The sequence below is a fragment of the Poromitra crassiceps genome (genome assembly GCF_964638095.1).
Source record: "Poromitra crassiceps genome assembly, chromosome: 18".
Classification (NCBI taxonomy): domain Eukaryota; kingdom Metazoa; phylum Chordata; class Actinopteri; order Beryciformes; family Melamphaidae; genus Poromitra; species Poromitra crassiceps.
Window position 1 is genome coordinate 18548377 of NC_139636.1, and position 15883 is coordinate 18564259.

The 15883-nt window shown below is 42.5% G+C and overlaps 1 protein-coding gene across 1 annotated transcript in view; it reads right to left on the bottom strand.

Annotated features, from left to right (window-relative positions):
• Positions 1-1814: 1814 nt before the first annotated feature.
• lsp1a (lymphocyte specific protein 1 a) overlaps positions 1815-15883 on the bottom strand; it is a 62438-nt gene continuing 48369 nt past the window's right edge. Inside the window, exons 13-15 of the mRNA XM_083654937.1 lie at positions 13161-13247; positions 12522-12627; positions 1815-2435 (exon numbers count right to left, since the gene is read on the bottom strand). Coding sequence (XP_083511063.1) covers positions 2413-2435; positions 12522-12627; positions 13161-13247 — 216 coding nt within the window. The 3' untranslated portion in view covers positions 1815-2412. The remainder of the gene's footprint in view (positions 2436-12521; positions 12628-13160; positions 13248-15883) is intronic.

Here is a 15883-nt window from a genome sequence, read left to right on the forward strand (position 1 = left end):
TGACTCGAAAACCCGACTCTCTTTAGTGAGTCACTCATACAAACTTGAGTTTGCTCACCACAGATGTAACAGTCTATGAACCTTACCTAACTAATAGCAATAGCGTTAGCATTTGGTTAGTGTCTTTGGTTACGGTTCCTATCTGGAGGAAACCCCAAGGGAGCACAGGCAAACTCCACACCGAAAGGCCCTTTTTACATGACCCCACCTGGGCCGTAGGCACTGAGGACATGGGAATGGGGACACACCCTCAGTGCCCACAGGCGGGAATCGAACACAGGACCTTCTTGCTGAGAGGCGACAGCTGTGCCTCCTAATTTGGTTAGTGTTAATGAAATATGAAAGCACAGAGTTCACTGGCTGAGTCAAACTGCGCTCACCTGCTGCTTCACTCTGGAGATCTCCATGGTGCTGAACCTCTATTGAGTCATTTTGGCCCCTAATGAGCCATTTTGGCCCATTTAGTCAGCCCTAATTACCTAATTGAAAAATGCGGCTCCATCAGGTCACCCGCAGGGGTGCTCTTTACACTTCCTGAAAGATTCAGCGCAATCACACATACAATGGCATAGCTGTGGCCGAACACAATTCTGCTCACTCACTCACTCACAGACAGACAGACAGACAGACAGACAGACAGACAGACAGACAGACAGACAGACTTTGCATTATTATTACAGGATTAAACTTGTTGGAAACTTGTCATGGACTCTAGCTAACTAACATTGTCCTACTTAGGACAATAGCAGTGAAAGTGACCAACTCAGGACACAGTTCCACTAATTCACAGGAAAAAAAGAAAAACACACACACACACACACACACACACACACATACGCACACACGCACACACGCACACACGCACACACACACACACACACACACACACACTGAAAACACTAAAACAAAGAAGGCACAAGTGAAGTAGAAAATGATTTTAATTTATTTAAGACAAAGGGTTATGAAAACATACAAGCAAAAATCTCAATGATTTAGTATTTAAGGTGAAAATATTTGCATATTAGTACAGAGGTTTTCAAAGTGGGAGGCGGGCCTCCAAACTGTTTCAAGGGTGGCTCAGTTAATGGGAATGAAAAAATAATAGGCCTACATTAGTACTATTACATTAGTTATCAAAAGAGTTACTTAGTTATCACAGAGCCTGATTTGGTTAAAAAGGTAGTTCAGAGATACAGTATTGGGAATGTTACTGTTTTTCCCACTTTCCCAGAGTCAGAAATAAATAAATCTTTCTTTTTTTATAGTGTGAAGCTATAATATTTCAATTGTTGAGTTCAAATAATTGTTGTGATAAAATAACATAATCCTGATCCCATAGTCATCCAGGAATTTAGCGAAATGGTAAGCAAGCAAACTAGTGGGGGGGGGGGCTTTGTCTGAGGGGAGGCCCACAGCCTCAGACTTTGAAAACCCCTGTACTGCATTAGTATGAGGGGAGGCCCACAGCCTCAGACTTTGAAAACCCCTGTACTGCATTAGTATGAGGGGAGGCCCACAGCCTCAGACTTTGAAAACCCCTGTACTGCATTAGTATGAGGGGAGGCCCACAGCCTCAGACTTTGAAAACCCCTGTACTGCATTAGTAGTATAAATATAGATCTGAAGGCACCAGTGTCACAGGAGACGGACGCTATGGATTCAGCGTACATGTTATTACTGTGTGGGAGTATGTTTGGGTTGAATATAACAGATATCGAGGCATTATTACAAGTGAAGTGAAAGGACAGATGTACTAAGCTGTCATAGTTGCAGAAATGTAATGAGTATAATGAATGAATTATAAACTCTGAGATTTTTACAATTTGTCGCAAAATACACGTCTCCCTTCCCCAATCCACAGGGCAACTACTTGAGATTGTTCTATAACCAAACTGTAAGTGTAGAACAGATAACAGAACATATAACTTGCATGATATTTGAGTGCAGCAATCCGAGAGATTATTCTACATGATTGGCAAATGTAAACTTTTCTATATAAAAGAGATAATCCATTTGGTCGTTGCCTTACACGCCATCGCCATCATACAATGATAAACAAACATTTTCAATGCATTCACCTAAACACTATAGTGGAATAACATACAGAAATAGTAAACAGAAAGAACAGAAACGTACTTAGACAAGTCAGAAAATGTAACAAACAAAAATGGAAAGAGAAAACTGAACAAAAGTAGATGTTTTATGGTAACATTGTTTGGGCATGAGCTGTCTGTTGAGTTTCTAGACATCCAACTGAGTCTGTCAGAAACAGTGATTTATTGATTATGCGTGAAATATATACAGTATATAATCTTATAAGAGCACCTTCTGTTAGATGTCTTTACAGCCGGCAGATGTTTTGTGATGTGAGGGTTGAATCATCTGAAGAGAAGACAACTCTTTGGCAGCAGCTCAGTAATCACCATGACAAAAGTCTGAAAAAGAGAAAAAAGAAACGGTTAAATATGCAGTGAGGGCACTATCAATATTACTATCATTATTGGTTAAAGACATTTTTTTATTATTTATATTTGATTGGATTTTCAAACTTTATAGCATGGTACATGACAAATAATAATGACGCATGTAATGACAAAAAAGGGGTACAAAAAAAGTATAATAATAATAACAGTAACAATAATAATGAGTATGAATGGGATATTAAAAGTAAAATAAAATAATAACAAAATAAAAACAATAATACGACTTATAATAATATTACATGATGAAGTAAGAGAGAGAAATGTTAAATAGTTTCAGAATCAGAATCAGAATCATAATTATTTTATTTGCTAAGGTATGTTTTGACATACTAGGTAATTGTCTTGGTGTGGTTGGTGCTCATTGATTAACATCGATAAGAATAACATAAAGAATATGTACAATGATAAGGTGCATGATAGTAACAGCAGAGTAATAAGCTTTTGTATTGCATGCAATTACAGGAATTGACAGAGTAGTGCTGTGCATTTAGGGGGACAGTGCGGTGTCAGACTGTGTGTGTGTGTGTGTGTGTGTGTGTGTGTGTGTGTGTGTGTGTGTGTGTGTGTGTGTGTGCGCGCGCGCACGCGCGTGCGTGCGTGTGTGTATGTGTGAAAGAGAGAGAGAGAGAGAGATAGAGAAACTCAAGTCAGTGGAGGGCTTTAGTTGGTGGGCTCCCCTGTGTATGTGTGTATGTGTGGCAGACACAGAGTCAATGGGGGGCAGGGGGCTTGTTGGAGAGCTTCACAACCATCTTTAATATTTGATTGAATTTTAAAACTTTTATAACAGGTACATACAAAGAGCCAAATGATAATGAGATCATATTCTTTTGAATAAATAAATAAATAAAACGACAATAGAAGTTTCCTATTGTTCGCATCTGGCATCAACACGGTAATGCAGCCTTTGTTCTATCATACATTTCAGTATAGTGTAGGCCAGTGGTGCTCAATGTGGGGTCCGGTGACCACCACAGGTTCTTGAGGGGGTTCCAAGGGGTCCCCAGTAAATTCAGGAATTGTTAAACCATTATTTCATTTACAAGAAGTTAACACAATTAGAGAATGCAGAAGAATGACTGTTTTGATTATAGTTTCATAGTTATGGAAATCTGGACAAAATAATATCTAACAATGCAAAATGTTCTCAGATTTGGGTCAGACACTAAATCTCATTTAATGGCGGTCTGTGGCCCGAACATGGACTCAATTCACATTCAAGATTCAAGATTCAAGATTTTTATTGTCACTCCGTAGTACGAGTATCACATGTGAAATTCTTGTGCTGTAGGCTCCGTTACAACATAGTGCAAAAAATAAAAGATATATCAATAAAAAACAAGAGGCAACGAGCAATAGAGCAGTAAGACACGCCACAGACAGTGGCGTATTCACTGCCCATAGTGCAAATGGCATGAACATACTTTAAACATAATTAAACATAATAACATTCTGTTAGGTGCAAATAGCGTATACCTAATTAAACATACTATTGAACATTAGTCATACATAATGGTAGCATCTACAGTGTGGTACAGTACGGCTACTACACTATTTGTATATGTTAAGGAGTCTCGTGGCCTGTGAGAAGAAACTGTCCCTCAAGCGATTTGTGCGTGCTCTTGGGACCCTGTATCTCCTCCCTGAGGGTAGCAGGGAGAACAGACTGTTGTGGGGGTGGTTTGTGTCCGTCACATCCGTGATGTGAAAAAGGTTGAGAATCTCTGCTGTAGGCTTTAGGTTTTGACACTTTCAGGCAGAACTAACTAAGCAATATAAGTTGCTGTCAATCTCGCTCACTCTAAATAAATCTTTCTCACAGTTCTGTGCCCTGTCTCCGCAGGGGGTTGAAGTCATGGCTGTCGCCTACAGCAGCATCACCCAGCCCGGCCTGCTTCCCCAGCAGTACCGCCCGCCCCTGCTGCCCAAACCCGGAAAGGACAATGCCCGCCTTCAGAAACTCCTCAAGAAAAGCGCAAAGAAAAAAGCCTCTGCACAGGCGGCGCAGCCTGCCGCACCTTTCCGCTCAAGCCTTTCCCCCGTGAACGAGGCGAGTCCCGACCTGGAGCACAGCGACCACTCCACCCCGCCCAGAACGCCGGAGACACCTCTCTACGGAGTACCGCAGCACCCTCGCTTCACTGTCCGGCCACTCTATCAGCACGTGGCGTCCCCTTACCCGCAGCGTGTAGCATTTGGCAGAGTGGCTAGGTTCTCGCCTCAGACGGTGGCAGCTCCATCATACTCCTTCCCACAATATGCCATGCCGGTTTATCCTTATCCAGCACCGGCTCGCCCGGGTGGACTCTCGCCAGCTCGGGGGCCAGTCATCCAGGCAACGGTACCCAAAATATCTGGGCCTGAGGCAGCAATACCAGCTGTTGAAGTGACAATGGTAGCTCACACGTCACTTGCTGAAACTTATGCTGGTTTAAAGCCTGCAGCCCCACTGCCAAAACCTCAAAGTCCAGGTCCAACTCCTTTTACAGTGACAGCAAGTCAAGCTGTGATGAGACCTCTCACGGTGCTGACCCCACTCATCAGAGCAAAAAGCCCTCGTCCAATGTTTAGAGCAACCGAAACCTCCAGCCGATCACCCAAACCAATGTTTGATGTCCCTCAAATTAGGATGTACACTGCAAACACGTCATATTACGAGACATCCAGGACCCCACCAGTGTTTGATACAACTGGATTCACCTCTATTGGCAGTTTGCTACCTCAAAGTCAAACACCCACACCCGAAATAAAACCAGACCCGACACCAACGTCAGAAATCAAACGAGGCTTGACGCCGACAGGCCAGACTCCTTTGTCGGGCACAGATCCCCAGAGAAAAACACCTACTTCAGAAAGCAAAAGAGGGACACCTACAGGAGAGATGAATAGAGTCGTAAGTCCAACATCCGAGATCAAAAGAGCGAATACACCAACTTATGAGTTTCCAACATCGAGAACTCCATCGGGTCGGTCTAAGACACCGTCATATCACGTGAAGCGGGCTCCAACGCCTGTCTTTGAAATCTCAAAAGCCAACCCTCTTTTATTCGCAGTGTCACCAATCACAGTAGAGCCAGAGAGGTCAAAAACACCAACAATGGTTTCCACTGCTGTCAGTTTGTCTACTTCCCAAAGTGTGAAGACTATTGAGGCGAAGTTTGCCAAGACAATATCAAATGATATATGTGCTCTAAATGGGGACATTCATGCAGACATAACACCGGTAAAGACATCTGCAGCTAAATCAAACCAAGGAAGTATTTCAAAAGCACAATCCCCTCAGCAGGAGGCTGCAGTGCCTGAGCTGACGAGAGAAAAGCCCCTAATGGCTCCACTTGGCTATCAAAGGCCTAAAACTCCTACATCAGAGCCAACAAAACCAGCGGTGACTTCCTACGGCTATCAGAGGCCCAAGACTCCCACATACGAGGCGTCCCGACTAATGGCAACAACAACTGGGTATGCAGCTGCTGTTGTCATAAGACCTAAGACACCTACATATGGAACGTCACCCACAGCTTCATCTGGAGCAAGAGCTAAAACCCCAACCCATGTGGCCCAGAAACCAAAATCATCAACATATCGTGGATTGACACCAGCCGAATATGTTGCTCACGGTGGAATCCAAAGTTACGTGCCAGCATTTGGTTTGACTAGACCTAAGACGCCAACTCAAGAAGAGGTTAAAACCACACAAGAGCAATCAGCAGAATGTAAAACACCCAGCCAAGATTCGCCTGTGATAACACAGTCTTTGGGGGAGGTGTTTACAGTTGAAGAACCCCTTGAAGAGGTAGACAAACCCCATCTGATAGAAGAGGTCTCTGCCACTCCCATGGTCGTGGTTCCCACTATTGTTGTTTCACAAGCAACAGACATCTCAGGAAAAACGTCATCGCAGGAGACAATTGAGACGGTCAGCCATGTTGCAGCAACACAAGAACAAACTGTGATGCAGGAAACACCTAAACCTCCAAAAGCAGAGGTCAAAGCTCCTGAGAAAGAGAGGGTGAAAACACCCATTCGAGAAATCCCCACACCAAAGATAAGAACTCCCGAAGCCACCACAGTAAGCCAAGTGCGTCTGATGGGAATAACAACACTTGTACCCAAAGATACAGTCCAGGCTGCAGAGCAAGTAACAGTAACTGATGCAAAAGCTGTCATCTCAGCAGAAAAAGAGCCAGCGCAGCCTTCAGTCACCACCGAGACCAAAGCTGAAGGCTCAAAGCAGAGTAGTGCAGCACCACCAGCTGAGGTCTCAGGTCCCACAAAGCCCGTTCTCGCCGTTAAGGTGCCTGCCGAGTCAACGGGCGCCAAAGACAAAGGAAAAGATGAGAAAGCAGAACCGGACAAATCTGCGTCTGAGAAAAAGGGAGGCGACGACTCCCTCGCTGCAGCCGAGCCCCTTCTTAAAGTTCTCCAAAAGCCAAAGGGAATGAAGTCTAAACTGAGTGGTTGGTCCCGCCTCAAGAAGCACATGGTGGTGGAGCAAGAGGAGCCCAAGTTTCCAGAGTCAGGCCCTCAGATGGAAGAGACTGGGCAGGGCACGAGCGAGGCGAAAAAGGAGGAGGAAAAGGCCGGCGAGAAGTGCGTTGGCGCGGATGAGAAACAAAGCAAAGACGCTCCCAAGGCGACGATGATGTGGGAGGCCGTACTCTTCAACATGTTCTCCACTAAAGAAAATGTCATGGCCCAGATCGAGTTGAGCAAAAGCGAGGAGGAGAAAAAGCACGAGAAGGACGAATCAAAAGAGATCCCTACGTTTGCTCACCGGCTGCCCGTGCTGCTGTTTAGTCCAAGGTTCGACGCAAAAAAGCTGAGGGAGGCGGCGTCAAGGCCGCTCACCAAAATCTCCACGGTGTTTGAGATGGCTCTGATAGGGCGTAAAGGTAAAGACGAGGAACCAAAAGACTTCAATAGAACAGCAAGAGGGTTCGCTGCTTCTTAAGCGCCGTTGACTGTGCCAAGACGAAAATGTAAAAAAAAAGAAAAAAAAAAAGAGGTTAATATATATATATGTTTTATGTACAGGTGCCGAAATTTTAGCAATTAAATTTATTGTACAGGTGTCTGGTGTTTTAGTGTCCGTGTTCAATAGGATGAAATGTTTGGCAGTACCATCGATCATTTGATCTGAACTTTATACTTGACAAATGCATTATGTTGCATTTGGAGTGCTGACTGTATGACTGGTTGTCTGGCTGTTATAGATGTGTATCTGTGGATTAGCATGATAGAGAGAGCTACATTTGTCTTAAAAGTCATTCAGACGACACAGCGGATTAAAGCAGTATCTTTTAAGTAATTTCAGAGCTTCTCTTTTGTGCAGTGTGGAAACCTCACAAGTTCAGATCGTTAAGCTACAGACTCTAGAATATGTGGGGGATTTTGAAAAGAAATGTGATTACTCAAATATCCAACTGCTGTTTCCTAAGTGCTCACTGAGGATTTAGGTTATTTATACTTAACTGCTAAAAGTCAATTATGTAGAATACACAATGTTGTATAGTGTTTAGTTAACTCAAGTATAAGTGTTTCATAAAAGCAATGATTATGAGACAAATAGCTTGCAATATTGGAGGGTAATTTACTTTCTAATTAATGATTCTTTAAATATCCACCCCATGTCATTCGAAATGGTGCTACTTGCATCAGTGCAAGACCTTTAACTAGATAACGGATACATACAGTAGGTAGATTTTCAGGACATATTTGTTTGAGCTGGGTGTAGTTGGCAATATTTTGCTACTGCAATTTTCTTGAAGTCACAATCAAACGTCATTTTGAGAGCATCACTTCCGTAATTTGATGTATTTCCTCTTGAAACAGGATGTTGGGATAGATAGGACATAGTGCAGGGAGGGATCACTCAAAAGTGTAAACCAATGGGAGATCAGTTAGGGAGAAAAGCACAGTTTTATTTGATCGGACGGGATTAAAAAATATGCTGTCATCAAGGAAGTAAAAATGTATGGGATTTTTTTTTTTTTTTGCCATTTATTGTTAAATAATGTACAAAATATTAGGGACAGCTTCCTGATAATGAGTTGAGGGCCCTTACCACACAATCCTGCCTCGAACCCTTAAGAATCCTTCTCGAACTCATCTGTCGTTTGTTTCTCTTCTACATCTCCTTTGTGATTGTTATAAATGTAATAAGGCAAATCAATAAGGGATAATGGTTGTTACCTGGCTTCACCTCATCAGTGTAGTTCATGTAAAGCATAAGTGTCCCTAATATTTGGTACAATCCATGTAGGCGAATACTCTGACACAGAGTGTGAGTCACCAAGGTTGTTAAGAAGTCGTTTTTCCATTTCATTGTGACTTTAAAGATGGCCGCCAAGCTAAAAGCTTGTGAAAGTTAGAAAGTTAGAGTAGAGGTGAGGAAGGTGAGAGTTAAAGAGGACAAGATGAACATTTCAGCTTTTCGCCAACTAGGTGCTGCTAGATGATGTAACTAGGTTGACTTACAGTACAGTGCAGTACAGTGTACAGAGTACAGGCTAGTTAAGTGTTGTACAGGCTCAGTGTTTCTAAGTTGGATTGTAGTTGTTTTGATCCATCAAAACATTCAAAATCCGTTCTACTATAGGCTACTGTACAGTCAACCTAGTGACATCATCTAGCAGTGCCCTAGTTTTTTTATTTATTTATTTGGATCCTCATTAGCCACTACCAAGGTAGCGACTACTTCTCCTGGGGTCCACAAAAGGACTGGGGTTGGCGAACAGGTGAAATGTTGTTCATCTTTCTAGCAAATCTAGGTAAATTTCAGACTTGAAAGCAGTGTCCTGTCTTGTCTGAGGTGAAATGCAAATGAACTAGAGTCATATATGATCAAATGTTTCATGTCCTCTTTAAAGTCGGCAGTCTCTACAGCCATGAGAGAGGCCAGCGGGTGGAGAGGACGGGGACGTGAACTGAATTGAATGTGAAAGTCACCCAGCTGTAATAAGGAAACTGAATGTAAATTGAATTGGAATGACAGCAGAGAGAACTGAATTTCATTAAATTCCACTTGTAAAAGAGTTTGTCTGGACTCGGTAAACATCATAAATCAAACATTAAGAATCAAATAAAAGACAGTTCAACAACTCAAACATATTCAATCATAATGTATGGTTTACAATCACGTATTCCGCATCAAATACCAGCTGAAAGGATCCTTTAACATGTTATGCAATTCAATATTGATAATATATAGCACTACGTGTAATCTCAGATATGTGATGAGAAAAAAACAAAAAGCATGGCATTTCAGCAGATTTAAATTAAACTTCCTGAAATTCCAATTCAATTCCAATTCTGTTCCCTCTGTTGAATTGGATTTGATGAGTTCAGTCATGAATAGACCTCAAACCCTGGACGGTGATCAGTGGTGTAATGATTTAATAATACTTATACAGTACTTAATTGTTTTTTGGGAGTATCTGTACTTTACTTGAGTATTTATATTTCTGTCAATTTTCACTTTTACTCCACTAAATTTCCTGAATAAAATGTAAACTTTTACTCCTTTACATTTCCCCTAAGCATCTTTGTTACTACAAAATAAAATCAGAAGAGATTTGGTAGCCTGCAAGCAAGCAGGTTTGGTGAATCAGTTAATCACGATCCACACTTCTTTCCAGGTGGTGGCGGTAATGCACCATAACGTTGTTTGCCAACCGCTATAAAACTCAATATTTCCACTGAAGCCCATGCATTTACTTGTACTTGTACTTGTACTTGTACCTGTACTTTTTTTTTTTTTTTGTACTTTGTACTTTTTTTGTACTTTTACTTTGAATACTTACAGATGTTACTCATTTAGTGCACTGCTGCCATGGGCGGCAGCAGTGAGGGGGGCTTTTGTGAAGAACAAATAAAAAACAATAACAAAAGCTCCACTTTTACCGCAGCTGAACTAAATAAGTAAGATCTGTAAGTACATTTAATATATCAGATAATTACTTTGAACTACTTTCAAGCAATATTCTAATAGGTGACTTTAACTTTTACCAAAGTCATTTTCCAGTAATGCACATATCTTACTGTAAGATATGTGCATTTTTACCCAAGTGTAGCTTTCAGGTACTTCATCCACAATGAGGGCAGAGCGGACACACACACACACACACACACACACACACACACACACACACACACACACACACACACACACACACATATATATATATATATATATATATATATATACATACATACACACAGACATAGGTTTGAAAGTTGTGTCCATGACAATACAAGAGACTATTTACACAAAATGCCGTGAGACCATGTTGACAGGTGTGTGTGTGTGTGTGTGTGTGTGTGTGTGTGTGTGTGTGTGTGTGTGCGTGCGTGCGTGCGTGCGTGCGTGCGTGCGTGTGTGCGTGCATGTGTGTGTGTCTGTGACGGGGGGGGGGGGGGGGGGGGGGTTGTCTCTGCAGCTCAACTATGAAGCATTGAATGACTTGGCTAAGATGAACAGTCACCTGCCAAAAATTATTTGAAATTGGACTGATCTGCAGGCTGTTTTTACACTGAGCAGAGAGGAGAGGATAAGAGGTATCGTGTACTCTACACCTCAAACGTTTTTGGCTTGAGTACACGCTTTCCCTGATTTCTGAATCCAAGTACCTCCTTTACCCGACTACAACATTTTGCTTAGAAAACTGCAAGAGAAAACTATAGCATAGATGCAATGAATTAATTATAACCCACCTTTTGAAGAATATAACATTACAAAATAAAAAATTGAGTGGTTGCAATTAGTGCTAATGTTTCATTTATTTTTCCATTTGACCCTTTCTCTCAAGTACCCCCTGTAGTACCTCCATGTACCACTAGGGGGACACGTACCCCAGTTCTGGAACCATACTGCTCTACACGATACCTCTTGTCCTCTCCTCTACACAGAGGTATTATAAAAATAGTTCAGTATGTATCGCATAGCATAGCATACAGTAGCATGTGGAACACTTGTGGGCACTTGACACCCCCCCCCCCCCCCATTTTTGTAAAATAAATGATCAAAGAAGTTCAACTTTTGCAAATTATAACTGTGTTATAATGCACTCTACCTACTAGTCATGATTGTGCTGTTCGAGCACTTTGAGTGAAAGATTAGCCCACAGTGAGTTAAAATGTGACAGGAGCAAAACAACGCCCAGAAACTGCTTGGGGTCAGGGACAGGATGAGAATAAAATGATGATCTATAGCTTGTGTGCCTGTTTTTAGAATATCTTGATCAACAGCAGAATAAAAGCCCAGCATTAATCTTGCCAACAAATTACGACTATTCTACTACTAACAGCTGACTGAGGTGTCAAACTGCCAGTAGGAACAGTGTCACTGCCTACACAGGAACCGAGGAGTAAGAAACATCAAATGATCAAATTACACTAATAGGTGGGTCTTACAGATTCAGTTTTCATACCTCCTAAGCATGCCAGTATGTAACTGTCTGTACAGATGGAGAAGTGAAGTGAATAAGCTAATTAAAAAAGCGGGTTCCATCATCGGTATCCCCCCCAACTCTTTGGAGATTGTCTCAGAGCAGCGTACAAAGAAAAAACTTTGCACCATACTGAAATACGAGGGTCACCCTCTGCACGGGTGTTTTACAAGCCATGAGGAGCACTTTTAGTGGTCGCTTTGTACTGCCAAGGTGCAGTACTGAGCGTTTAGGAGCTGCTTCATCCCTGCTGCCATTAGGTAATTTAACGCCACAGGGGTCTAACTGATGAAATTGTACTGTACATGTACATGATCTTTGTTTTTATACTGCACAGTTATGTGATGGTGACTGTATGTTTTTTAGTATTCTATTCCTGTTTGCTTGTTTGTTTTTAGTGTAACTACATGTTTTGCGCTGGTGATACTATGAATTTCCCCTCGGGGATTGTTGGAGAAAAATATAAGTTCCATTGGCATTTCCTAATCAATAAGCTATATTTGCTAACAGGGATCAATAAAGTATATCAATCGATCAATCAATCAAGTTTATTTCAATAACACTATAGTAGCCTACTGGCTGACAGTCTTACCAGATTTTCCATCAGTGAAATCATCGTCCTCGTCGTCGAGGAAGATCTTCTCATATTTGCCGTGACCGGTCACAATGAATTTGTACCTTTTCCCCGAAGCCGAGCGCTGACAAGAGACGATAGGAAAGTTCAATTACTTCACTGTTTTTGTTTACCTCAAAAGCCGAAGCAGAGAGACGCTCTGACTAGAAAGCAATGCATGTGTTTCATGTTTTTTTTTCATGTGTCTCATGTTTCATGTAATATCTATTCCATAACATACTAAGTATAGTCGTAATGGGTTCCGCTAATTACTGTAGCAGACCGTTCCTTAAACCTTCCAATGGCTGAAAAGAGAGTGAAACTTAATTGAATGATGTTACAGTAATGATCATGTATTTCACTTAATGCCTCAATCAAAGTTTAAAGCACATTTAATACAACCCAGTGCAATACAACGTGCTTCACAATAAAAGCAAAAAAGAAAAGCTGCAAAAAAAGTTGGTCCCCAAGACTCTTCCTTCACTAAAAGCAATGTCCTCACTTTTTTTGGTACTGTGCGTGTCTGTGTGTGTGTGTGTGTGTGTGTATGTGTGTGTGTGCGTGCGTGCGTGCGTGCGTGTGTATGTGTGCATGCATGCGTGTGTGCATGTGTCTTACCCTGGCCCGTTGCCCCGACATCCCAGATGAGTCTCCGATGATCTCCCACATGTTCCTCTTCTGCATGACGTCTCCAGGCTTCACATCCTGATGGAGAAAAACACATTTGGTAAAGTTACCTGTTCAAGTCTTTTGGGAAATCTTTAAAACACGTTTTTATTATCATAATGATTGATGTCGTAGATCCAAGATTAAAAAAATAAACAAATCTACTTCAGGTGCCTTGCGCGTTGCACGCTTGGGCAATCATGGCTTCCCACATGGAACGATCCCTCGCAGCGTTGGTGATGTCTTGTACACTTAGGGCTGTTAGTCCTTTCACATTGTCCACAAATCCTCCAGCAAAAGGAGGATTTGTTCTAACAGTTGCTGTATGTTGATCGCCCACAAGGGGGAAACCTCACATAAGGCTCAAAGTCTCAGGGCATCATCCCATAAGCAGGCTGGATGACACAAACAGAGTGGCTGCGTTTCCCAACAAAGAAGCTTCTTAAGAAGTTAAGAAGCTTCTTAAGGAGTTAAGAAGGAGTTAAGAAGGCTCCAAAGAAGTGTTTCCCAAACGCCTTCTTAACAGCCTTCTTAACACATCGCTTAAGAAGGGTTCTGTGAAAGGTGCTATATAAATCCACAACATTCTTATTATAAAAGGAATCCATTCTGATTAGAGGAAAAACATTTAAAACACAAGTAACCATATTACATAGAGGAGAGATGTTCAAGTGTTCCCCAATTTTAAACACTAAAGGGTGCATGAAAGAAAGGAAAAAGGGAAAAACACAACAGTGGACACTATATTATTATCTCCTTTTGCCTGACACGGCTGAATCTGCGAGTGTTTCGTCGTTAAGAAGGTGTTAAGAATGCCCCAGACCCTTCTTACAAAACCTTCTTAACGAAAGATCATCTTAGGCTAAGAAGCAATCGGGAAACGCGGTGGCTTCGTTGGCTTCTTACGGGAGCCTTAAGAAGGGTCAAAGAAGCTTATTAGCGCTAAGAAGCTTTTGGGGAACGCATGCCTTCTTAACGAAAGATCATCTTAGGCTAAGAAGCAATCGGGAAAGGCGTTGGCTTCTTGCGGGAGCCTTAAGAAGGGTCAAAGAAGCTTCTTAGCGCTAAGAAGCTTTTGGGAAACCCAGCCTTTGCTGTTTCATAAACTTTTGTTAACCACAGACCTTATTTCAGGCATTTAACTGAAATCCACATACAACAAATCCCATAGCCTTTCCACCCTACGAACCAGGAAGCACAGGGACTTCTGGGTAAACCTACAAATATACGTCATCCCTGCAGTACTCCTTACCTATTCTAAGTAATCAATTGGGGGTCGGGGTGGGGGTGTCACTATTGTCACCGTTTTTTATGATACATTTAGTGTATATTTCATAACAATGTGGAATATGCCTGTCCAACCCTGGGAAATTTTGTTGAAAATCTCAATAAAAAGATTGGTTGGAAAAGAACGAAAGAAATTACCTCAGCTTTGTCCTTGGTTCTATCCTCCGGTCATTTAAACGAAAATAATATAACAAAACCAAATATGATATGGCATTGTTTTGATATGTAATAGAAAACTGAAGGAAATCCTGCCAACTCCCTGGTTTTACTTCGTTTCGAACTCAAGCTCTCACTAGTGCCTTAAACGCTGCAACGCAGCCCTATGGAAGACTGTTATTTTGCTCCAAAATTACTTTTCATTAAAACCTGACCACCCACCCGTAGGTGGCGTGGTACCCCCTGGGACTGACACGGATCCACGTGACTACGTCACGTCCTGCCAGTCCAGGGAAAAATCACTTCCGCTTTCTTCCACCCGCTGTGAAGACGTGTTTTGTGAAAGCTCCGACGGTTAACAAGGAGTTATATTATATAGCTTTAGATACTAGGCTCGTCCCGGCTGACTTGCCCACCTCAAGAGGGTCGCGTGGACGGGATAAAGCAGGCTTCGGAGACCGACCCTGTACCCTTCACCCTGCGGCGTCGGAAAAAGTCATCTAAAGCTAAGAGTATCTTCCTTAGTTAACTGTTTATTGCTACCGCCGTGTAGCTCTACTGCTATCGCCGTATAGTGGTTATTGCTGCCGCTGTGTAGCTTTGCTTCGCTCCCCTAGCTGGGGCAGCGTTTTCGTTTGAGGGCCGATTTAGGTCCGCGCTCAAACTGTTAAGCTTTGCATACGTGCAAATAGCTTGTACCACGTAGCACAGGAACAAAGAGGCTAAGTAGCCCAGTTGTTGCAGATAGCTACCTTGGCACCCGTGCGGGTAGTTTTCGTGTGCTAGGTACTTTAGGCGCCGGCTTTAAAGCGCGCGCGTTAGATAGTTAGCTAGTTTGCTCAGTGCAGCTAGCCTGGACTACCTTGTAAACAGCTAGGTGCTGTATTAGCTGTGAGGCTACGCTGGCCGGTTACGACCAGCACAATTAATTTGATGTGTGCATGCAAGGCAGGAGCACGCCACACAGGCGTTGCTGTGACCTACATAAATGTAGTGTAGCTTTACTGGCGTCTGGGATTTTAGCTGGGCGATTCGCTAGCTAGGTGAGCCCGCCCCGCACCTTGTGTGGGCCGCTTCTCTCAGTACTTACGCCATCTTAAGGCCCAATTATACTCCATTTTCATCCGTAACTAAGGGCGTCCGTTTCAAACGGTGTAATCGTCACTGTCCACATGCTTCCATGCGTCTTTCACGTTGGTATCATGTTAAGTAATACATCCACCACAGTAGAG